General features: G+C 42.6%; 5 protein-coding genes across 5 annotated transcripts; all 5 read right to left on the reverse strand.

The window, feature by feature from the left end:
• Nucleotides 1-1,720: 1,720 nt before the first annotated feature.
• LOC134178890 (cadherin EGF LAG seven-pass G-type receptor 2-like) lies at nt 1,721-7,701 on the reverse strand. Its single transcript, XM_062645804.1, has 13 exons — nt 7,672-7,701; nt 7,292-7,612; nt 7,069-7,221; nt 6,770-7,009; nt 6,551-6,715; nt 6,331-6,494; nt 6,041-6,269; nt 5,858-5,986; nt 5,721-5,795; nt 5,115-5,640; nt 4,917-5,044; nt 4,056-4,550; nt 1,721-3,996 (listed from the first exon to the last, which is right to left on the reverse strand). Exons 2-13 carry the CDS (start codon nt 7,424-7,426, stop codon nt 1,984-1,986), a joined length of 4,452 nt encoding a protein of 1,483 aa, XP_062501788.1. The 5' UTR covers nt 7,427-7,612; nt 7,672-7,701; the 3' UTR covers nt 1,721-1,983.
• Nucleotides 7,702-7,994: 293 nt separating this feature from the next.
• LOC134177976 (protocadherin beta-14-like) lies at nt 7,995-11,398 on the reverse strand. The gene is made up of 11 exons (XM_062644754.1): nt 11,075-11,398; nt 10,873-11,019; nt 10,610-10,807; nt 9,872-10,090; nt 9,542-9,808; nt 9,310-9,477; nt 8,920-9,246; nt 8,703-8,849; nt 8,225-8,641; nt 8,071-8,154; nt 7,995-8,003 (listed from the first exon to the last, which is right to left on the reverse strand). The coding sequence occupies exons 1-11, from the start codon at nt 11,396-11,398 to the stop codon at nt 7,995-7,997; spliced, it is 2,307 nt and encodes a 768-aa protein (XP_062500738.1).
• A 606-nt stretch (nt 11,399-12,004) lies between these two features.
• Nucleotides 12,005-13,978, reverse strand: LOC134177977 (protocadherin gamma-A2-like). Its single transcript, XM_062644755.1, has 8 exons — nt 13,973-13,978; nt 13,821-13,925; nt 13,480-13,761; nt 13,153-13,314; nt 12,764-13,090; nt 12,564-12,698; nt 12,303-12,500; nt 12,005-12,247 (listed from the first exon to the last, which is right to left on the reverse strand). The coding sequence occupies exons 1-8, from the start codon at nt 13,976-13,978 to the stop codon at nt 12,005-12,007; spliced, it is 1,458 nt and encodes a 485-aa protein (XP_062500739.1).
• A 605-nt stretch (nt 13,979-14,583) lies between these two features.
• On the reverse strand, nt 14,584-16,030 carry LOC134177978 (protocadherin gamma-A10-like). The gene is made up of 5 exons (XM_062644756.1): nt 16,014-16,030; nt 15,558-15,960; nt 15,234-15,497; nt 15,014-15,175; nt 14,584-14,949 (listed from the first exon to the last, which is right to left on the reverse strand). Exons 1-5 carry the CDS (start codon nt 16,028-16,030, stop codon nt 14,584-14,586), a joined length of 1,212 nt encoding a protein of 403 aa, XP_062500740.1.
• A 978-nt stretch (nt 16,031-17,008) lies between these two features.
• LOC134177979 (protein dachsous-like) lies at nt 17,009-21,258 on the reverse strand. Its single transcript, XM_062644758.1, has 13 exons — nt 20,977-21,258; nt 20,658-20,819; nt 20,269-20,595; nt 20,069-20,203; nt 19,807-20,004; nt 19,533-19,751; nt 19,185-19,454; nt 18,979-19,122; nt 18,579-18,905; nt 18,377-18,523; nt 18,114-18,311; nt 17,372-17,590; nt 17,009-17,308 (listed from the first exon to the last, which is right to left on the reverse strand). The coding sequence occupies exons 1-13, from the start codon at nt 21,256-21,258 to the stop codon at nt 17,009-17,011; spliced, it is 2,928 nt and encodes a 975-aa protein (XP_062500742.1).
• Between the last annotated feature and the right edge of the window lie 2,968 nt (nt 21,259-24,226).

Genomic DNA, 24,226 nt, shown 5'->3' on the forward strand with positions numbered 1-24,226 from the left:
CACGCACGCACGCACGCACGCACACACACACACACACACACACACACACACACACACACACACACACAAACGCACAAACGCACAAACGCGCACACACGCACAAGCGCACGCGTGCACAGCTCTCCTTTATATCTATCAACACGCGGCAACCACATCTACGACACGAGCCTGCCGCAACATAAATCAACACGAAATCGCCTTTCTGCATGGCGTTAAAGTACATATTAGACGTACGAGCAACTTACTTAACAACCCCACTGCTGCAACTACTAGACTCAGACAACGATAAATGGCAGAATCCTCCGTGCGCCTCCACACGTGTCTTAACTTGAATACGAACTTTGGTTCCATAACCACACGTCACCGAACACGGTCCCCATTCTTCCCAATCACCAACTTTTCAGTTTACAGGAGAAGGAGTCCTACTCCCCCAAAACCAACTGTGTGTTAGTCCACACAGAAAGAACGCAACAACAACAATTCTAATTCCCTTTAGAAAGAAAGCCATAGCGGGAATGGAGAAATCGCATGAGCGAGCAAGCTAATACTAGAAAGTGAAATGCGGAGCAATAGAATATATCACTACAAACTCATCAACGCTTCAGGTCAAGTGAGACGTTATCTATACAGCCCGCTGCATGCAGGCCCTCTTTGAATCTCAATCCAACCATAACCAAATATATGACAACAAGACTATACCAAACAACCAAACGCTGTATTACATGAACGTCGCTCTGTAAAGCAAACTATACCGTGTATAGCCTTGACTTCCGTTTTACTATAATTCTACACGTGATGGTCACATCTTTCAAACCCAGCGACGTTTACGAGGTATACGTACCTAGGCAAGTACACAGCGAATCTCTAAAACACCGTGAACAAACCGCTGAAAGCGCAGTAGGTTAGAATAAAACCATAAAGCAACTCTATCTAACTACATGCATGCATAAGCGCAGGAGCCACGGGAGCCACGAGAGCCACGGGGACCAAGACCTCTCCAACCTATTCGAGAGACATTTTGACGCGTGGGTGTGTTCTGGCCTCGAAGCTCCAATCAGGCGCGCGAGGTGCAAGAACGTCACACGAAGAGACGATGCGCTAGAGCCTGGTTCACAATATGACGCCGACGCTGAGTTGAGCATCAAACTTCAAAGAAACCGCCTCGACGTCGGCGGCATCCTTTGATGTTGACGCCGACGTCGACGCTGGAATAGGATTCATTTCTATTGTCGACGTCGACGTCGACGTCGGCGTCAATATTGTGAACCAGACTTAATACGTAAGTTAAATACAGTTAGTGCATAGTTACGATGCAGTTTTGGCGAAAATGTATAGGCTAAGTTGAAAATGGAATAATTATCGAATAAATTTATCGTAAATTCTAATAAATGTTTTATTATAAATTAGACAGTTTTAATAGATTTATCCGAATTCCTTTAGTCAAGTCACATTTTCAACGTATGTCTAGACTGCTAGGTGTTGCACTGTTTGCCCTAGAAGTTGTGCGTGCGCGTGCACTGTCTAGCTAGAGAGAAACGTTGGAGACGAAATTGCTGTAATTGCACAGATGTGCTTCCAAATGGGTTATCGCGTTCTAACGACACTTTGGAATTCTAGCAAAAAATCAATCTCTACGTACGCTGCTTTGTAGTTACAACAGGAGTAGCAGCTCACGATACTTGTGGAACAGCCATCGATAGGGAAAGCGTAAACACTGAAATGAACTATAAAACAGTGTGGAGAGTAATTCTATATAGTTATCCGTATACGTCAGCTCTAGATTTAATAACTAAGCAACCATGAAGTCTATAGGACAGAAGAGACTGTCTGTAGAGTCTAGATAAGACTGTAACATTGAACGAACACGCATGCACTAGCTGCCATGTTCTTCCATTATAACACAAAATAATTGATTAATAGAAATTGATAGAAAGACAGTTGCCGCTTAGGGTTGTCATTCAACAAGAGGTAAATTGAAGCCAATCAGGTCGCACTATCACGAACGGATTGAGGATTATCATAAACGTTCTCAGATCCTTCGTATATTTCGTTGTCTGTAATACTAGTAGTGATGACTTTTTGATACAGAGGGTTGTTACAGACTTGTTGTGTCTCATTTCCTTCTATAGACGATTCGTAGAGAGGATTAGGGTACAGAATACCGACAGCCAACCTCGGATCCTCTTCTGAAAACAAGGGATTTCCGACGCCATGATAATTATAACAGTTAGGGTTGTTGTCATATTCATAATCCACGCTGCCTTCATCATCACTGTCGTATAGTGGGTTGTCTATTTGCGTGACCGTTTTGAACCAACCATTTGGTCCCCCGTATATCGGATTATCCCTCATCCGGTCACCACGACTTGAACGCATCATTGAATAATTTGTGCCTTCAGTGATCGCTGGTCTGGCGTTCGTCGACTTCTTGACGACCCAAATGCGTAGCAGCAAAGCACCACCAACGACGACTGCAATGGCAACCAAGCATAGAACAATGGGCAATGTGAACTCTTTGACAGAAAAATGGGAGGAGGAAACCAGGGAGGAGACATCCGGGTCGGATGATGTGCCTGGAGTTGTAAACTTAGAGCAGAAATCATTGTCATGCTTCAGTGTACTCGAGAAAAAATGTTCATAAACATCGTCATTAGACAATAGTCGACTGGTAGTGTTGTGTCCACAATCGATAATCACAACAAAGTGAACGAATGCGCTCTCTCCTATCGATTCCTTGTGTACGATGTAGACAGTTGATAATTTGATCATAGTACCGGAAGAATTTAAAGATGCAACGTTGAGACTATCTTCAACAAGACGCTCAAAGTAATCGTCCAATTTGGTTCCGATGCCATCATTACCTGGAGGAAGACGAATTTTGATGTGGGAGACATAGTTTTCATCAGTGCAGTATCTCTCTGATGAACTATTGTCTGGCCGTGCACCTTTTCTTTGTCCCAACAAAGCATCTATACCCTTAGTGGGTCGAGGAACACATATTTGTCCTGGGCACGTGTCATGTTGACAAGGACCTATAGGAAAAGAACAGCGGTATCCTTTATAGGATGGCGGACACGTACAAGTGAACGTGTCTATACCATCGATGCATGTGCCAGAATCACAGGGAAGTGAAGCACAATCGTCGATATTAGTTTCGCAATTCGATCCAGTAAATCCTTTCTTACAAGAGCAGAAATATCTTCCTATATCATCATCACATTTCCCGTAAAGACAAGGAGAAGATAAACATTCGTCGATCTCTTCGCGACAGTGTCTACCAGTCCAGCCGCTAGCACACATGCAGCTGTAGTTGCCTATGCCATCTACACACGTACCGCCGTTTGCACATAAGTTTTGAGATGTTTTGTTTGCAGCGGCAGAGATAAATTCCAAATCACATTCAGGAATGTCATAACACTGTTTACCATCTCCTGTAAAGCCGTCTCGACATTGACAGCTTGCCGTCGTTGATCCCAGTCTATTGCACGTAGCGTATTTGTGGCATTCCGATGTGTTCGTAGCACACGGATCTATTGGTTTCACCGTCACAAACAAAGTCTCTTGGGACGAAAGTGGCGGGAAACCGTCGTCTACTGCCAATATTAGAATCTCGTATGTAAAGATCTTATCATATTGTAGAGTAGTATTCAAGTACAGACTTGATCCGTTCATGTAGAACTCCCTAGAATTTTCGTCTCCATCAATGCTTACTATCTTGTAGATGACTATTTCATTTGTTTCCGGGTTGTCACAGATCAACTGTCCTACTTTCTCCCCAATGCTACTGTTCTCGTAAATCCACGCACCGCCGGCTACTCGAATGTTAACTGGAGGCTCCGCCTTGCCTGTAATATTGAAGAAAAATGTTTGAACATAAGTATAAGAAGAAGGCAAACCATCATCATATACAGATATGGTAACATTGATGATTGGCACAGCCAAACGATCAAAGTCAAACTGGGCTGCATCGGTCACAATCAACTGTCTCTTCGATATCTACACAACAACGTAGCAAAAGCATCACTCAACACATAACGACAATCACCAATAACAACCTTGAAAGCAGACGCCCACCGTCCAATTACTCGAAATATATAAGATTGTCCGATGTCTTCGTCGACAACCGTCAGATTACCAATAACCGTTCCACTTGGAATGTTTTCTGGAATCGTTTCATAACCTTCAAAAACGATTTGTGTAAGCGCCTCATTCCGGTCAGTCACAACGATGTGAAATGAACGCTCAATATTAAGTGAAGGTCTCCCGCTGTCCGTGCAGAGAAGCCTGACCCAAATGTCAGGATCCGTTTCGTAATCGATATGAGCATTACGTGACAGCAGCAGCTCGGGAACGTCTCCTTGCAAAATGTGAAAATATTCCGATCCGTTGAGCAAGCGGCAGACGTGAGTCTGATTAAAGTCGGGATCGACAATGGCAAACTTGGCTACAGAAGTTTCCGGTGCAGCATCCTCGTCGAGCGAACCGACAGAGTGGAAAATGATGTCGGACGGTACTTCATTGACGTCACGAACATCTACAGTAATCTCAGCCTAAAATGGAAACAACGACGTCAGTTGCTTGAAATACAAGTGCTACAGCATTTTGCAATTGTTCGCCTTCCTTGCCACCATCTTTCAGTCAGTCTCCTGACTTCTCTCAGTGTCTTTCAGTATTTTATACTCGTATAATCAATCGATTATACAAGTAGATACAATAATACAAACATCTTATCCATTTTAGCAAGTTTCGAGGAAATAATAGGCAAGGACCACAGACACGCCCACGCTAATGTCTGTACCAATGTATGTATGTAATACAGTATGTATGTATGTACGTATGTTTGTACTGGCTGATGTTCCGTCTGTCCGTCTACTTTACTTCCTTCCTTCTTCTCTCTCCATGTGTTACTACCGTACCTCGACGTAAAGTCGCGGCGTTCCCTTGTCTGTGCAGCGTACGATCATTGTATGACTCGGACTCTGCTCGAAGTCCAGTCCGTCGCTTACGACCACCACCAACTGATTGTTAATAACGGTAAAGAGATCTATACAGTAAAAGAGTACGACTGCATGAAACACATCAAGTCTAACTACATTAAAGTACGACAGACGCACTCGTTGTATCAATGACTTGTGCAATGGAATACGAATGATCCTGGAATCTATCTTCATCGTAGACAGAAAAGCTTCCGGCTACCGTTCCTACGGGAGAGTTCTCCAGAACGCCGTTGCTGACGAAACGAAGAGATCGAGGATGATCATTCGTGTCTGTCACGTGGACAGTTACCAAAACGATCGTATTGAGAGGTGGCATTCCGTCGTCTGTGGCGGTCAACGTGATATTATATGATGATATATTCTCGAAGTCCAACTGTCTGGTCGTCAGTAAGATGGTGCCGTTCACAAGAACAAACGGTCCATTCGAATTCAAACTAAAGACGACAAAAGAACGGCTGCGGTTGATCTCGTTGTCAGGATCTCGACAAGTGACGACGCCGACAAGAGTAAACGGCGGTAAATTTTCAGGAATTTTGGAATTGCTTAAAGCCACGTCGGTAGGAGACTCGTTAATATCAAGAACGCGAATAGTAAATGCTTTGTCCACATACAATTGAGGTTGACCGTTATCAAAACAACGAAGCTACGGTTTACAACAACAACAACAACAACAACAACAACACAATTAGTATAGATTGTAGTTGCTAAAGTCGTTATGTATACCGTAATATTATGAAATTGTTCCGCTTCGTAGTCTAAGGTATCGCTTGCAACCGTCAAAGTCATCATACTTGTAACCTACATTTTAACAGAAATGTACATAGCACACAACACGCCGTATAGCTTACTGTCTTTTCTACCATAAAAAGAGCATTAAATGGTTGCAGAACGACGCAGGTATGGGACTGAGTATTATTGATACGGGAGTTGTCCGGATCCGTTACATGTAAATAACCTACAACAGTCCCTACACGACTGTTTTCCAACACCTAAACACACAAAGTATCACAATACCACCTCAGGCAACCGTATGTTGGACTCACGTATTCACGATCAAGCGACATGTTAGTGGGCTGTTCGTTGATGTTTGAAATTCTCACGGTTATGTGTCCTGTCACGTTGTACGAAGGAATTCCAGAGTCGATTGCGATGATTTGAAGACTATAGTACGGGATGCTTTCATAGTCTAGAACGGCACCTCTAGAGACCGTCAAATGACCGGTCGTAGAATCAAGAGAGAACGGCAGACGACGTAGAGATGAATTGCCAAGACTGAGAAAATAAATATTAACAATTAAAGTCACGAAATGTGTTAAGTGTAAATATTCATTACCCTGCTGTCACATTTAACAGAAACACTTGATATGTTTGGTTCACATCTTGGTCGACTACATAAACCGATCCGACAAATGTACGAGCACTGCTGCTCTCTGGAAGAGACAGACTTCCTGCAAGACCGACGTCAGTCGGTACATCGTTTAAGTCAATTACAGATATCTATACATGAAAACATAAGAGTCCACGATTTTGACTAATTTTTGTAAACAATTTACTTGGAATGTTTCTGTTATGGATAAGCCTCCGTGATCTATTGACGTCACCGTTATCTTCCAAGATGGCGTCTCCTCATAATTTAGCGTCTTTGTTGTGACCAGCTCGTTGTTCTCGATGGCAAAAGGTAACCCTTCTTTTGTATGCAGTATGATGTACGTAAAGTTCTAAAAATAAAAAATGACAAAAATATACTTACAACTTAATTGTCACGTGATCACCTCTCTGGTTGTCAGTTGGTCATCTGGATCGATTGTATAAAACTTAGCTACGACTCCTGCAGCCGTGTTTTCTGGAAATTTTCCTCCCGTCATTATGATTCTATCTGGTGCCTCGTTGACGTCCAAGATTTGTATGGTGAACTTGCGATCATCATAGAGGGTTGGAATGCCCGTGTCGGTGCAACGGATGACGACGGAAAGAGAAGTATTCATCTCGTAATTTAAGTCACTTGCGGCAACCTGCAAGTTATACACAAGTCGCGATCGTCTCTCGACCTTGCAATTGCAAAATTGCTCACTCTGAGAACGTTGCCCTTCACTACAAATCGTCCACTTGCGTCGTCAATCGCACTACAATTGTACTTCTGCCATTTTCCTTTTGGTCCGTCATTGTCCGGATCGTGGACATTCACGACGACGACGACGCTGTCTACTGGACTATTCTCTGGCATCTGCAACGCAGTGGCATCGAGTGAGCATACACAAATACTTGAAGCAAATACTCGAGCGTTGTTAATTAACCTTGAGATGTGATGTAGTCATTATCGACGGATGTTCGTTGACATCTAATATCGTTATTGTAAACAACTCCTCTCGATACAAAGATGGTTTGCCATCGTCTGCGGAGCGAACTGTAACGTTTATCTCGTTGAGCATCTCGTAGTTGAAATCGGCCGTCGCTGACGTGTAGAGGCAGCTATCAAACACAACAAAGCGACCGGGAAAATCGTCCTGCAGTGTGTAAGTGTGATTGTGTGTCGGATCTTCATCGTCGGTGCTGAAACAACCGATCAGGAAATCGTCCAAATTCTCATCCACATTTGTATTAGAAATATGAATGTTCTACATAGAATGAAGCGTGTAATTCATACAATACCAACGATATTAGATTTGTGTCGTACTATTGGAACGTCGTTGACATCAATCACCTCGACTTTAAATCTGCGGACGACAAAGAGCCCGTTTGCATCTACTGCACGAATGTTGACGTAGTAGCTTTCTTGTGCTTCAAAGTTGAGATGTCCAGTAGCTCGTAACGATGTGTAACAACGAGTATTGACCCCCTGAAATGTTACGTGATGCACTAAAAATTATGTTTGTGACAGAGTTATACTTACTGTTACATGTCTGACAGTTTCGCATCTGCCCGCATCATCGAGTTTAAACGGAATATTATCAGCAGAGTCAAGAATAAATTTGACCGTTTCGTTGCTGTCGTATTCGACTATCTCGACTATTCCCACCAATGTATTCAAACCAGAATTTTCCTTAAAACGTGGATTGTTCAACTCAAACGCCACGTCTCCCTCGTCACCTTGCACGATGGAAAGGTTGAATGGAGGTTCATTGACGTCTCTCACTTCAATGACAAAACGTCTCGATATCTGTAAAATAAAAACATTGTTTTATTATATAAACGACGTGCAGGTTAGAAATAGAAGAGACTAGACTAACGTTAAGTGAAGGTATTCCGTCGTCTCTTACGGTCACCAATATCGAATGACTCGTCGACGTCTCGTAGTCTGCAGGCAACGCTTTCCGTAACTCGTTAGCGACGATTTTAAACTTGCCGTCATCGTCATCGACCAAGACGTACTCCAAAGTCTGTCCTTTGTCTTCATTTCTAGCGGAGAGAAGTCCCACTAAAGTATCTTTGGGATCGTTTTCGTAAACGGTGTTACTCGATAAATCGAGATTCCTCGGTCTGTCGTTGACGTCTGTCAAGTGGATTGTGATGATCTCATCTCTAACGAGCGGAGGCGACCCGCTGTCTGTCACTCTCACTACAACGTCGTATTTATTCTTTTCCTCCATGTTCAACATACACCACTTGCCACCTAGAGCTAGACACTTGCTATTGTATACTGCAACCTGTAGACGTCACATAAACAATAGACAAAAAGAATTCGAAATGTAGATCTCATTCTGATACCTTGAGAATATCTCCATCCATTCTGAAGCGACGATCGGCACTATCTACGAGTTTCCAGGTAAACGTTTGTCTAATAGAGTGTGAATTGTCGGGATCCGATGCTGACAGTCGACCCACAGCGTGCATGAACTTTGCATTTTCCGGTATCTAAAAAATACAGCACGACAGACATGCCTAGTATATAAATGAAACAAATTAGTATTGGTATTATTGTTACCGTGTCGTGACTGATGTGAATTGCCTGTGGTTTCTCGTTAACATCGAGAACTTTGACCGTGAAGCTTTTTGTTACACTAAGAGGAGGAGTTCCGTCGTCAGTACATTGGACGGTTATAGTATGTTGCTGCTGCGACTCGTAGTCCAAGTTTGCATTCGAACTCACTCGTACTTCGCGACCGACCATCACAAAACGGCCACCGGCGCTGCCAGTGAGTTGACACGAGTGCGACTGCCACGTGTCTTGATCTGTGACCGACACTTCTCCAACGACAGCACCGTTTACATTTTCGTGCACACGAGGATTGCCACTAGCCACATCCACGTCCTAAATACAAAACATAAACACGTTTTTATGACAATCATTTCACAAATTTCAATATGCAAATACAGTTGGAGGATCATTGACGTCTACTACAAAGACAGTCAACTTGACTACTCGAGAGAGACCGTGTCCACTTTTGTCGGTAGCCCGAATGATGATCGTGTGTTGTACATTGACTTCGTAATCTAACGTCTTGCCAACAAAAAGTTTTGCTCGGCAAACGGAATTGAAACCCTAAAACGAGATATTCTCTTAATTAGTCACTTCAATCTGAAAGCAGAATGATTGAAATGATTACTTGTAATGTTGCAGAAGCACAACGAACGTCATTTCCCGTTGCTATTCGAAAATTCCCTCCGTCATCGTCGTCCAAAGTGATCGTCATCATTTCTCCTTTATCCACGTCCACTACTTCCACTGTACCGATAGCAGTACCAGCTAATGTGTGCTCTCGAATTTTGGGAAAGTTGACCGTGAAGTTTAATTGTCCGTCTGTTGGGAGGACAGAAACCGAAGTTGGTCGTTCGTTGACATCAATAACGGTCACAGTAAACAATTGATTTATCTATAATATGACACAAATGACGTCACGGACAGACACACGTAAACCAGTATAGTGACCGCTCACAGAAAGTTGTGGAGATCCGTTGTCTCTGACTTGCAGTTTGAGTTGGTATGACGATCGAACTTCATAGTTCTCGAGCTGTCCAGTAAACAGTTGGTTACCACTCAAGTTAAAGTTTCCACCGTCGCTCGAAATAATGTGATATGATAGAGAGGAACTAGAATCTTCATCATCAGCTGACAAGCTTCCTATTAGAGTTCCTTTACGAAGATTTTCGTTAATCTGCAACATTAATATCAAAGTAACTACGGATAATTTCTATATAGAAGTTGGATAGTTAAAGAAGTAATAATACTATAGTAACTACGAGTGTTGTTACTTGCTTTATAACGAATTAGCTTTGCCAAAGAATACAACCACATCAGATGCGTCCGTATTTATGCATGTTCGTATGTTTATAAAATAGAAATGTCGTCTACGTCTACTCTAACCACTACACTACTTACCACACTAATACTAACACTCACAACAACACATATCAGGTACTTTCTCTCCTCTCTCCGTTCACTTCCCTTCTCTCTCCTCACACACTCGCACGCACGGACCCACACCACACACACACACACACACACACACACACACACACACACACACACACACACACACACACACACACACCACACCACACACAGACAACACCACACCACATTAGCTACACAATGCATCTCCTGAATTACATTCGAACGCTCGCACCTTCGAAAATGATAAAACCTAGCTTTTAAGTTACTAGTCTATACGTACCAACAGATTGCTGACTGTTAATGATCGAGGACTATCGTTGACATCCAAAACTTTAATTGTTACTACAAACTCTTTCTTGATTGACGGTTTGCCACTGTCAGTAACTTCGATTACAATGCGATGACTTGTCGACTTTTCGTAATTCAGCAAACAGAAATCTCCACCAGAATTCAAACATTGCTTGTTTGAAGGTTTCACCTTAGAGATAAAATAAAATATATAATAATTTTATCAATGTCTACGACCATCGAAGATCTTCCAACCTTAAGAGCACCATTGACGATTGCGAATCTTCCTCCGGCGTCGTCAACTAATCTATAAATATGAGTCTGAGTAATTGTATCGTCATTGTCCGGGTCTTTCGTACTAATAGTTCCTATTTCTGTACCCGCATCACTATTTTCATTGATCTAAAAGCAAAATTATTATTTTACTCCAATTTTCGCAACACTTTGATAAACGAACCTCGTATTTAGACAAATAGACATTGGTGGGAGCTTCATTGACGTCAATAACTTTTACTATAAACGTTTTCGTCAAAGACATTGCGGGTGATCCTCCGTCGGTCACTTTAATGCGGATGCTGAATTGTTTGTTCTTCTCGTAGTCGACGCTTGTTCCGCTCTTCAGTCGAACTTCTTTCCCCACTACATCAAACGGTCCACCTCCATCACTCACAAGAGAGTAAGTAAACTTCTCATGTCGGTCGTCGTCGGTTGTGACGAGTTCTCCTACTACAGCTGACTGCTGGTTTTCAGTAACTGTCGCCACTCCACCGGCTAATTGCATGTTCTATACAAACAACACAACATACAAGCACGACACAACAAATATTTTGTTTCGGTACCGTTGGAGGGTCGTTTACATCTTGTACGGTGACCGTGAAGTTGGCCAAGTAGGTCCTACCGTTTGAGTCGGATACTAACACTGTGATATCGTGCTGGCTATTCAGCTCGTAATTCAACATTCCAGACACAAAAAGTTGCACCTGACACGCAGTCTTGACACCCTACACTCACACAAACACAATTCAAAAAATTCACTCTAACTTCCCTTCAACAAATGTTTCTACTGGAGTTCCAGATTCGTTCTTGCAACTGCTTCGCGACGGAGTGGATAGTGTAAACAAACCACCGGCATCATCCGTCAACTTGAAGACAATCTTTTCATTGATATCCGGGTCTCCGGCTTCAATCGTGCCCACAACTGTGTTTGTTGCTGAATTCTCCTTTACTTTTGGAAAGTTGTTAGGAAACGTCAACTGGCCATTCAAATCAAGAAATGTCACAATAATCGGAGATTCGTTTTCGTCGATAACTTCAATGGTAAAGCTTCTCGTCATCTGCAGTGATAATCAATATTCCATAAAACATACAAACATTTACTAAAATCTAACTAAAGAGCAAAAGCAAAACTAACCGATAGAGGTGGGGTGCCATTGTCGGTGACTTCGACGACGATATTGTGAGTTTTTTGTTGTTCAAAATTGAGCGATTTCTTAAGAATAAGTTGTGAGTTCTTCACATCAAATACACCATTGCTGTTGCTGGTGAGTGAACACGACATCGATTGACCGCTGTCTTCGTCCACAACCGAAAACACGCCGATTACGTCTCCAATACTAAACGTTTCATTGATCTAAACATTAATCAAAGTTTATTATGACAATTTCAGTCAGCGAGCGCTACTGTACTCTTTGTTTGCTGAGTTTCAACTCTCTCGGTGGATCGTTACGATCGACGACATTAATAGTAAACTGTTTGTCTTTAAACATTGATGGATTTCCGTTGTCCGTACAGCGTACAGTCACTTTGTGCCGTTTGTTTTGTTCGTAGTTGAGCAAACAATTTGCGCCACCGGCTTGAATGCAACTTGCGTTGGACGCTCGTACCTGCATACACAAACAGAAAAGAATTCCACAGATTCATTCAAATATATCACAATGTATACATACCTCTAAATTCAAACCATTCATAACAAACCGTCCTTCTGCATCGTCCAACATTGTACACGTATGAGATTGACTCGTTTCGGGATCACTGATGAGAAGAACGTCGACAACCGTACCAGTACCGCTGTTTTCTGCTATCTAAAGTAGAAATACGTAAATAACTAGAAAGAAAGAGATATCAGCAACGATAGAGTGCAAGCAACCTTATCGTGGGCAAGAGAAATGCTAGTTGGCGTTTCGTTAATATCAATAATTTTCACAACGATTTTCTTGGTGAAACTGCGAGAAGGATTTCCGTTGTCTGTCGATCGAATCGTAACTGTATACGACGACTTGATCTCGTAGTCGATGTTTCCCGTTTGCTTCACTTTCAGAACATTGCCATCCAATGTAAAAGGTCCAGTTGGATTGTCCACAATTTTGTACACAAACGACTGGCCTCGATCTGGATCTGTTGTGATCAGAGATGCGACTGTCGCTCCGTTTGCATTCTCTCTTACTTGAAAGACTCCTTCAAATGCACTGATGTCCTGCACACCAACAATACATAAAACAAACTTACATGCACTTCATTATCAAGCAAGTACGTTACCGTAGGATGTTCGTTGACGTCGTTCACTTTAATAGTAAACTGTTTGGAAACTATTAATCCTTCTTGATCTGTGGCCTTGAGCGTTATATTGTGTTCTGTGCTTGATTCATAGTTTAATGTTCCAGCGACAATCATTCGAATGCTACAAACAGTCTTTACATCCTAAATATATCAATAAAATATCGACTTCAACTCAACTTTTCGTCATATGTATACACACACACACACACACACACACACACACACACACACACACACACACACACACACACACACACACACACACACACACACACACACACACACACACACACACACTGTATGCACCTTGTTCGTTGTTGTTTGACACTTTGCTGTGCTCTGAGACAGAGAAAAGCGACCGCCTCCGTCGTTGTCTAACGAGAATGTCAACTTGTCCCCACTGTCTGCGTCAATCGCTTCCATCGTTCCAACGACCGTTCCGACTGTCGTACCGCTTCCGTCAGCACTCGTTTCGTTCACTGATGGGAAATTATCACTAAACTGTATTTGACCTCCAACATTCTTGAAAGAGAGTAACGACGGTTTCTCGTTGACATTCAGTATCTCGACAGTAAAATTAGCTGACATCTATTAAACAACCACTAAAATTAGTAAATTTACAACAAAGTTCTATAAAGTATTCGCACCGTTAGAGATGGTGATCCATCGTCAGATACTTTAACTGTAATGACGTGAGACTTTGCACTCTCGTAGTCAAGTAAACGAGCGACGATAAGCCGATTGCCTTTCGTCTTGAAAAACTGATTTGCACTTGTAATCGTGTATGTCAATACTTGACCGACATCTTCCTCAGACGCACTCAACGTGCCAACATCCGTACCAATTTTGACGTTTTCCGCTATCTGTTACAAACGACACAAGCGGTAAACAATAAATTTTGCTAACAAATGTCGATACCGTACCTATACTTATAGTTATAGCACAGACTCACTACCTACATTATTAACTTACTTTGAACTTATCGATCGTCAATTGTCTTGGTTTGTCATTCACGTCGGTAACGGTGATAGTTAAGGTAAACGTCTTTGACAATGCCGGACTGCCGTTGTCGGTCACCGTCACAGTAATCTTATGTGTCTTGCTCACTTCATAGTTGAGTTTGCAATACAAACCGCCCTTTTTGTTGCACTCCGTTTGATCGACAGCCACCTAGAGCAACCACAACCATATAGTTGGTAAATTTGTACGAGTCATCATTGTGTTTACCTTCACGACGCCGTTTTCAATCTTAAATCGTTTTTGATCGCCATCCAGTAGCGTATACGTAAACGACTGACGATTTACCAACAGGTTATCGGGATCTTTCGTCTGAATGGTGCCAACCACCGTGCCCGCCTTACTATTCTCCGCCACCTTGAATATAGTTGGTTATTCATCACACACAGATTACTATATACGTGCACGAGCACACGAATACACATTGATAAGCATTACCTTAGAATTTGTCAAACTCAATGAGGTAGGAACCTCGTTGACGTCTTCTACGGTCACAGTAAACGTTTTGTCTACGGATAATCCTCCTTTGTCTGTTGATCTCACGATGATCGTGTATTTTGATGTCTTTTCAAAGTCAAGATTTGCATTTGCAGACGTCACCAGCTGACTACCAGTAATAGCAAACTTTCCGCCAGCGTCGTTGACAAGCGAGTACGTGTGTTTGTTGCCGACATCTTCGTCGACCGTTGCGAATTCAGCGACTGCAAAGTTATTAAGATTTTCTTGAACAGAAAGCTTACCACTAGCAACAGTGATGTCCTACACACCGTCAACAATCAGTATACGAGTAATAATTGTAAAGTAATGTCAAATGTAATGTTACTCTTGGTGGCTCGTTGGCATCAACGACTGTAATCTGGTAGCGCGCGATCTTGAAGAGTCCTTTTCTGTCCGTAGCGCGAATAACGATATCAAGGAGCGAATCTTTCTCGTGGTCTAAAGCGCCGTCGACTAACAGTTGAGCTTCGCACTTTGTTTTGGCGCTCTACACGACATCACAGTCACACCATTATTTGTCTGCATCATTACATATACTCACTGACCAATGTATTGACTGTAATACATTGTGGTTTCATTGTGCTCAGAGCAAACCGTCGACCCGCATTGTCGTCCAGTTTTAACGTCAACTGCTCGTTTGCGTCCTGGTCGTACACCACTATCGTCCCCACGACCGTATTCTTCACTGCATTCTCTCCGATTTTTGCTTTGTCGTCCGGGAATGAGAGCTGTCCGCCTGTAGCACTAAACTTAAACTCGACGGGCGGTTCGTTCTGTGCGAGAACGTCGATTGTGAAGGAAGACGATGTCTAGACAAATAACATTCTCGTTGTACGTTTAGCAATCAAAGTCGTAAAAATTGGTCTCACAGATTTGGGCGGATTGCCGTTGTCTGTTGCGACGATGACAATCTTGTAGGTTTTACGGGTTTCGTAATCAATCGAGCTACTAGTGGTTATCAACTTATCTCCTTTGATAGCAAACACATTTCCCGGATTGGTGCTCAATGAGTATGTAATACGTTGCCGTGCGTCTTCGTCGGTGGCCGACACGTTTGCGATCTCCGTCCCCGAGATTGCGTTTTCTTTAATCGTGTAACCGGTTAGGTTCACGTTTCCAGGTTTGTCGTTGACATCTCGTAATTTGATGGTAATAGTGAAGTCGGTGGAACGAGGCGGATTGCCGCTGTCCGTTGAGCGAATGACGAGATTATAGAGAGCGTTCGTCTCGTAGTTGAGTTGACAGTTACTTCCACCAAACGCTAGACACTTGCTGTTGTTAACATTCACCTACAATAAATGATTAAAATAAGAAACAGAAGTTACTTTGTTTCTGCAAGCATTTACGCTAATCCAGTGCCAACGCAATTATTCTAAGTGTTTGCTAACCTGTCTGTCTACAGCATACTATTGTAAAGTGTAAAGTGTAGATCAGAATCAGAGAGCTGTTGAGAGAAGGCCACGTGTCCCCATGCACTTTCACTAGCTAGGCTTCTGAATCCCCGCCACGTATGCTATAGATAATAACATACCTCTAACTTATCTCCATTTAGAGCAAAAATATTGTCTGGTGACTTGATCAGTCGATGTGTATGCGTCTGACTTGCTTCAGGATCGTTGCTAGTCAAAGTTCCAACCACAGTACCTTTAGCGCTGTTTTCATCCACGTACAGTACAGTTGGCTACACAACAAAATAGGATAAACAACGCGTTGCTTCAAGAATGCATGCATTGCAGCCATCATACAGAAAGTGCAGTAGGAGCCTCGTTGACATCGAGAACTTTGACTGTAAAACTCTTCGTTATACTAAGAGGAGGAGTTCCGTCGTCAGTACATTGGACGGTTATAGTATGTTGCTGCTGCGACTCGTAGTCCAAGTTTGCATTCGAACTCACTCGTACTTTGCGACCGACCATCACAAAACGGCCACCGGCGCTGTCAGTGAGTTGACACGAGTGCGACTGCCACGTGTCTTGATCTGTGACCGACACTTCTCCAACGACAGCACCGTTTACATTTTCGTGCACACGAGGATTGCCACTAGCCACATCCACGTCCTAAATACAAAACATAAACACGTTTTTATGACAATCATTTCACAAATTTCAATATGCAAATACAGTTGGAGGATCATTGACGTCTACTACAAAGACAGTCAACTTGACTATTCGAGAGAGACCGTGTCCACTTTTGTCGGTAGCGCGAATGATGATCGTGTGTTGTACATTGACTTCGTAATCCAACGTCTTGCCAACAAAAAGTTTGGCTCGGCAAACAGAATTGAAACCCTAAAAACGAGATATTCTCTTAATTAGTCACTTCAATCTGAAAGCAGAATGATTGAAATGATTACTTGTAATGTTGCAGAAGCACAACGAACGTCATTTCCCGTTGCTATTCGAAAATTCCCTCCGTCATCGTCGTCCAAAGTGATCGTCATCATTTCTCCTTTATCCACGTCCACTACTTCCACTGTACCGATAGCAGTACCAGCCAATGTGTGCTCTCGAATTTTGGGAAAGTTGACCGTGAAGTTTAATTGTCCGTCTGTTGGGAGGACAGAAACCGAAGTTGGTCGTTCGTTGACATCAATAACGGTCACAGTAAACAATTGATTTATCTATAATATGACACAAATGACGTCACGGACAGACACACGTAAACCGGTATAGTGACCGCTCACAGAAAGTTGTGGAGATCCGTTGTCTTTGACTTGCAGTTTGAGTTGGTATGACGATCGAACTTCATAGTTCTCGAGCTGTCCAGTAAACAGTTGGTTACCACTCAAGTAAAAGTTTCCACCGTCGCTCGAAATAATGTGATATGATAGAGAGGAACTAGAATCTTCATCAACAGCTGACACGCTTCCTATTAGAGTTCCTTTACGAAGATTTTCGTTAATCTGCAACATTAATATCAAAGTAACTACGAATAATTTCTATCTAAAGAAGTTGGAAGCTTAAAAGAAGTGCAATATAAGACTATAGTAGCTACCAGTGTTGCTACTTGTTTTATAACGAATTAGCTTGGCCACTTCAAGTGCGTACGCATTTATGCATGTACGTATGTTTGCAGGGATGTGCTCTACATCTACGTACTTTACCACCAACAGAATACAATAGAACCAACGCTCACACCTCCACATATACGAAATTCTCCCTCTAGCCCTCTCTCTCTTTCTTCTTCTCTTTCTTCCTCTCCCCCCCCATCGCCCTTTCTCTGCCCTTATCCTCCTCTAACCCTTCTCTGTCTTTGTCTCTGTTCCTCTCTCCTTCTTCTCTCTCTCTCACACACACACACACACACACACACACACACACACACACACACACACACACACACACAGACAACACACAATGTGACGCAATTACATTGAAACGCTCGTAGCTTCCAGGATATAGCTTTAGTTACTAGTCTATACGTACCAACAGATTGCTGACTGTTAATGATCGAGGACTATCGTTGACATCCAAAACTTTAATTGTTACTACAAACTCTTTCTTGATTGACGGTTTGCCACTGTCAGTAACTTCGATTACAATGCGATGACTTGTCGACTTTTCGTAATTCAGCAAACAGAAATCTCCACCAGAATTCAAACATTGCTTGTTTGAAGGTTTCACCTTAGAGATAAAATAAAATATATAATAATTTTATCAATGTCTACGACCACCGAAGATCTTCCAACCTTAAGAGCACCATTGACGATTGCGAATCTTCCTCCGGCGTCGTCAACTAATCTATAAATATGAGTCTGAGTAATTGTATCGTCATTGTCCGGGTCTTTTGTACTAATAGTTCCTATTTCTGTACCCGCGTCACTATTTTCATTGACCTAAAAGCAAAATTATTATTTTACTCCAATTTTCGCAACACTTTGATAAACAAACCTCGTATTTAGACAAATAGACATTGGTGGGAGCTTCATTGACGTCAATAACTTTTACCATAAACGTTTTCGTCAAAGACATTGCGGGTGATCCTCCGTCGGTCACTTTAATGCGGATGCTGAATTGTTTGTTCTTCTCGTAGTCGACGCTTGTTCTGCTCTTCAGTCGAACTTCTTTCCCCACTATATCAAACGGTCCACCTCCATCACTCACAAGAGAGTAAGTAAACTTCTTATGTCGGTCGTCGTCGGTTGTGACGAGTTCTCCTACTACAGCTGACTGCTGGTTTTCAGTAACTGTCGTCACTCCACCGGCTAATTCCACGTTCTATACAAACAACACAACATACAAACACGACACAACAAATATTTTGTTTCGGTACCGTTGGAGGGTCGTTTACATCTTGTACGGTGACCGTGAAGTTGGCCAAGTAGGTCTTACCGTTTGAGTCGGATACTAACACCGTGATATCGTGCTGGCTATTCAGCTCGTAATTCAACATTCCAGACACAAAAAGTTGCACCTGACACTTAGTCTTGACACCCTACACTCACACAAACACAATTCAAAAATTCACTCCAACTTTCCTTCAACAAATGTTTCTACTGCAGTTCCAGATTCGTTCTTGCAACTGCTTCGCGACGGAGTGGATAGTGTAAACAAACCACCGACATCATCCGTCAACTTGAAGACAATCTTTTCATTGATATCCGGGTCTCCGGCTTCAATCGTGCCCACAACTGTGTTTGTTGCTGAATTCTCCTTTACTACTGGAAAGTTGGTAGGAAACGTCAACTGGCCATTCAAATCAAGAAAAGTCACAATGAGTGGAGATTCGTTTTCGTCGATAACTTCAATGGTAAAGTTTCTCGTCATCTGCAACGATAAATCAATATTCCATAAAACATACAAACATTTACTAAAATCTAACTAAAGAGCAAAAGCAAAACTAACCGAGAGAGGTGGGGTGCCATTGTCGGTGACCTTGACGACGATATTGTGAGTTTTTTGTTGTTCAAAGTTGAGCGATTTCTTAAGAATAAGTTGTGAGTTCTTCACATCAAATACACCATTGCTGTTGCTGGTGAGTGAATACGACATCGATTGACCGCTGTCTTCGTCCACAGCCGAAAACACGCCGATTACGTCTCCAATGTTAAACGTTTCACTGATCTAAACATTAATCAAAGTTCATTACGACGATTTAAATCAACGAGCGCTACTGTACTCTTTGTTTGCTGAGTTTCAACTCTCTCGGTGGATCGTTACGATCGACGACATTAATAGTAAACTGTTTGTCTTTAAACATTGATGGATTTCCGTTGTCCGTACAGCGTACAGTCACTTTGTGCCATTTGTTTTGTTCGTAGTTGAGCAAACAATTTGCGCCACCGGCTTGAATGCAACTTGCGTTGGACGCTCGTACCTGCATACACAAACAGAAAAGAATTTCCACAGATTCACTTAAATATATCACAATGTATGCATACCTCTAAATTCAAAACATTCATAACAAACCGTCCTCCTGCATCGTCCAACATTGTACACGTATGAGATTGACTCGTTTCGGGATCACTGATGAGAAGAACGTCGACAACCGTACCAGTACCGCTGTTTTCTGCTACCTAAAGTAGAAATACGTAAATAACTAGAAAGAAAGAGATATCAGCAACGATAGAGTGCAAGCAACCTTATCGTGGGCAAGAGAAATGCTAGTTGGCGGTTCGTTAATATCAATAATTTTCACAACGATTTTCTTGGTGAAACTGCGAGAAGGATTCCCGTTGTCTGTCGATCGAATCGTAACTGTATACGACGACTTGATCTCGTAGTCGATGTTTCCCGTTTGCTTCACTTTCAGAACATTGCCATCCAATGTAAAAGGTCCAGTTGGATTGTCCACAATTTTGTACACAAACGACTGGCCTCGATCTGGATCTGTTGTGACCAGAGATGCGACTGTCGCTCCGTTTGCATTCTCTTTTACTTGAAAGACTCCTTCAAATGCACTGATGTCCTGCACACCAACAATACATAAAACAAACTTACATGCACTTCATTATCAAGCAAGTACGTTACCGTAGGATGTTCGTTGACGTCGTTCACTTTAATAGTAAACTGTTTGGAAACTATTAATCCTTCTTGATCTGTGGCCTTGATCGTTATATTGTGTTGTGTGCTTGATTCATAGTTTAATGTTCCAGCGACGATCATTCGAATGCTACAAACAGTCTTTACATCCTAAATATATCAATAAAATATCGACTTCAACCCAACTTTTCGTCATATATACATACACACACACACACACACACACACACACACACACACACACACACACACACACACACACAGACACACACACACACACACACACACACACACACACTGTATGCACCTTGTTCGTTGTTGTTTGACACTTTGCTGTGCTCTGAGACAGAGAAAAGCGACCGCCTCCGTCGTTGTCTAACGAGAATGTCAACTTGTCCCCACTGTCTGCGTCAATCGCTTCCATCGTTCCAACGACCGTTCCGACTGTCGTACCGCTTCCGTCAGCACTCCTTTCGTTCACTGATGGGAAATCATCACTAAACTGTATTTGACCTCCAACATTCTTGAAAGAGAGTAACGACGGTTTCTCGTTGACATTCAGTATCTCGACAGTAAAATTAGCTGACATCTATTAAACAACCACTAAAATTAGCAAATTTACAACAAAGTTCTATAAAGTATTCGCACCGTTAGAGATGGTGATCCATCGTCAGATACTTTAACGGTAATGACGTGAGACTTTGCACTCTCGTAGTCAAGTAAACGAGCGACGATAAGCCGATTGCCTTTCGTCTTGAAAAACTGACTGGAATTTGTAATCGTGTATGTCAATACTTGACCGACATCTTCATCAGACGCACTCAACGTGCCAACATCCGTACCAATTTTGACGTTTTCCGCTATCTGTTACAAACGACACATACGGTAAACAATAAATTTTGCTGACAAATGTCGACACCGTACCTATACTTATAGTTATAGCACAGACTCACTACCTACATTATTAACTTACTTTGAACTTATCGATCGTCAATTGTCTTGGTTTGTCATTCACGTCGGTAACGGTGATAGTTAAGGTAAACGTCTTTGACAATGCCGGACTGCCGTTGTCGGTCACCGTCACAGTAATCTTATGTGTCTTGCTCACTTCATAGTTGAGTTTGCAATACAAACCGCCCTTTTTGTTGCACTCCCATTGATCGTGAGCCACCTAGAGCAACCACAACCATATAGTTGGTAAATTTGTACGAGTCATCATTGTGTTTACCTTCACGACGCCGTTTTCAATCTTAAATCGTTTTTGGTCGCCATCCAGTAGCGTATACGTAAACGACTGACGATTTACCAACAGGTTATCGGGATCTTTCGTCTGAATGGTGCCAACCACCGTGCCCGCCTTACTATTCTCCGCCACCTTGAATATAGTTGGTTATTCATCACACACAGATTACTATATACGTGCACGAGCACACGAATACACATTGATAAGCATTACCTTAGAATTTGTCAAACTCAATGAGGTAGGAACCTCGTTGACGTCTTCTACGGTCACAGTAAACGTTTTGTCTACGGATAATCCTCCTTTGTCTGTTGATCTCACGATGATCGTGTATTTTGATGTCTTTTCAAAGTCAAGATTTGCATTTGCAGACGTCACCAGCTGACTACCAGTAATAGCAAACTTTCCGCCAGCGTCGTTGACAAGCGAGTACGTGTGTTTGTTGCCGACATCTTCGTCGACCGTTGCGAATTCAGCGACTGCAAAGTTATTAAGATTTTCTTGAACAGAAAGCTTACCACTAGCAACAGTGATGTCCTACACACCGTCAACAATCAGTATACGAGTAATAATTGTAAAGTAATGTCAAATGTAATGTTACTCTTGGTGGCTCGTTGGCATCAACGACTGTAATCTGGTAGCGCGCGATCTTGAAGAGTCCTTTTCTGTCCGTAGCGCGAATAACGATATCAAGGAGCGAATCTTTCTCGTGGTCTAAAGCGCCGTCGACTAACAGTTGAGCTTCGCACTTTGTTTTGGCGCTCTACACGACATCACAGTCACACCATTATTTGTCTGCATCATTACATATACTCACTGACCAATGTATTGACTGTAATACATTGTGGTTTCATTGTGCTCAGAGCAAACCGTCGACCCGCATTGTCGTCCAGTTTTAACGTCAACTGCTCGTTTGCGTCCTGGTCGTACACCACTATCGTCCCCACGACCGTATTCTTCACTGCATTCTCTCCGATTTTTGCTTTGTCGTCCGGGAATGAGAGCTGTCCGCCTGTAGCACTAAACTTAAACTCGACGGGCGGTTCGTTCTGTGCGAGAACGTCGATTGTGAAGGAAGACGATGTCTAGACAAATAACATTCTCGTTGTACGTTTAGCAATCAAAGTCGTAAAAATTGGTCTCACAGATTTGGGCGGATTGCCGTTGTCTGTTGCGACGATGACAATCTTGTAGGTTTTACGGGTTTCGTAATCAATCGAGCTACTAGTGGTTATCAACTTATCTCCTTTGATAGCAAACACATTTCCCGGATTGGTGCTCAATGAGTATGTAATACGTTGCCGTGCGTCTTCGTCGGTGGCCGACACGTTTGCGATCTCCGTCCCCGAGATTGCGTTTTCTTTAATCGTGTAACCGGTTAGGTTCACGTTTCCAGGTTTGTCGTTGACATCTCGTAATTTGATGGTAATAGTGAAGTCGGTGGAACGAGGCGGATTGCCGCTGTCCGTTGAGCGAATGACGAGATTATAGAGAGCGTTCGTCTCGTAGTTGAGTTGACAGTTACTTCCACCAAACGCTAGACACTTGCTGTTGTTAACATTCACCTACAATAAATGATTAAAATAAGAAACAGAAGTTACTTTGTTTCTGCAAGCATTTACGCTAATCCAGTGCCAACGCAATTATTCTAAGTGTTTGCTAACCTGTCTGTCTACAGCATACTATTGTAAAGTGTAAAGTGTAGATCAGAATCAGAGAGCTGTTGAGAGAAGGCCACGTGTCCCCATGCACTTTCACTAGCTAGGCTTCTGAATCCCCGCCACGTATGCTATAGATAATAACATACCTCTAACTTATCTCCATTTAGAGCAAAAATATTGTCTGGTGACTTGATCAGTCGATGTGTATGCGTCTGACTTGCTTCAGGATCGTTGCTAGTCAAAGTTCCAACCACAGTACCTTTAGCGCTGTTTTCATCCACGTACAGTACAGTTGGCTACACAACAAAATAGGATAAACAACGCGTTGCTTCAAGAATGCATGCATTGCAGCCATCATACAGAAAGTGCAGTAGGAGCCTCGTTGACATCGAGAACTTTGACTGTAAAACTCTTCGTTATACTAAGAGGAGGAGTTCCGTCGTCAGTACATTGGACGGTTATAGTATGTTGCTGCTGCGACTCGTAGTCCAAGTTTGCATTCGAACTCACTCGTACTTTGCGACCGACCATCACAAAACGGCCACCGGCGCTGTCAGTGAGTTGACACGAGTGCGACTGCCACGTGTCTTGATCTGTGACCGACACTTCTCCAACGACAGCACCGTTTACATTTTCGTGCACACGAGGATTGCCAC

This window comes from Corticium candelabrum, chromosome 4, assembly GCF_963422355.1.
Source record: "Corticium candelabrum chromosome 4, ooCorCand1.1, whole genome shotgun sequence".
Lineage (NCBI taxonomy): Eukaryota > Metazoa > Porifera > Homoscleromorpha > Homosclerophorida > Plakinidae > Corticium > Corticium candelabrum.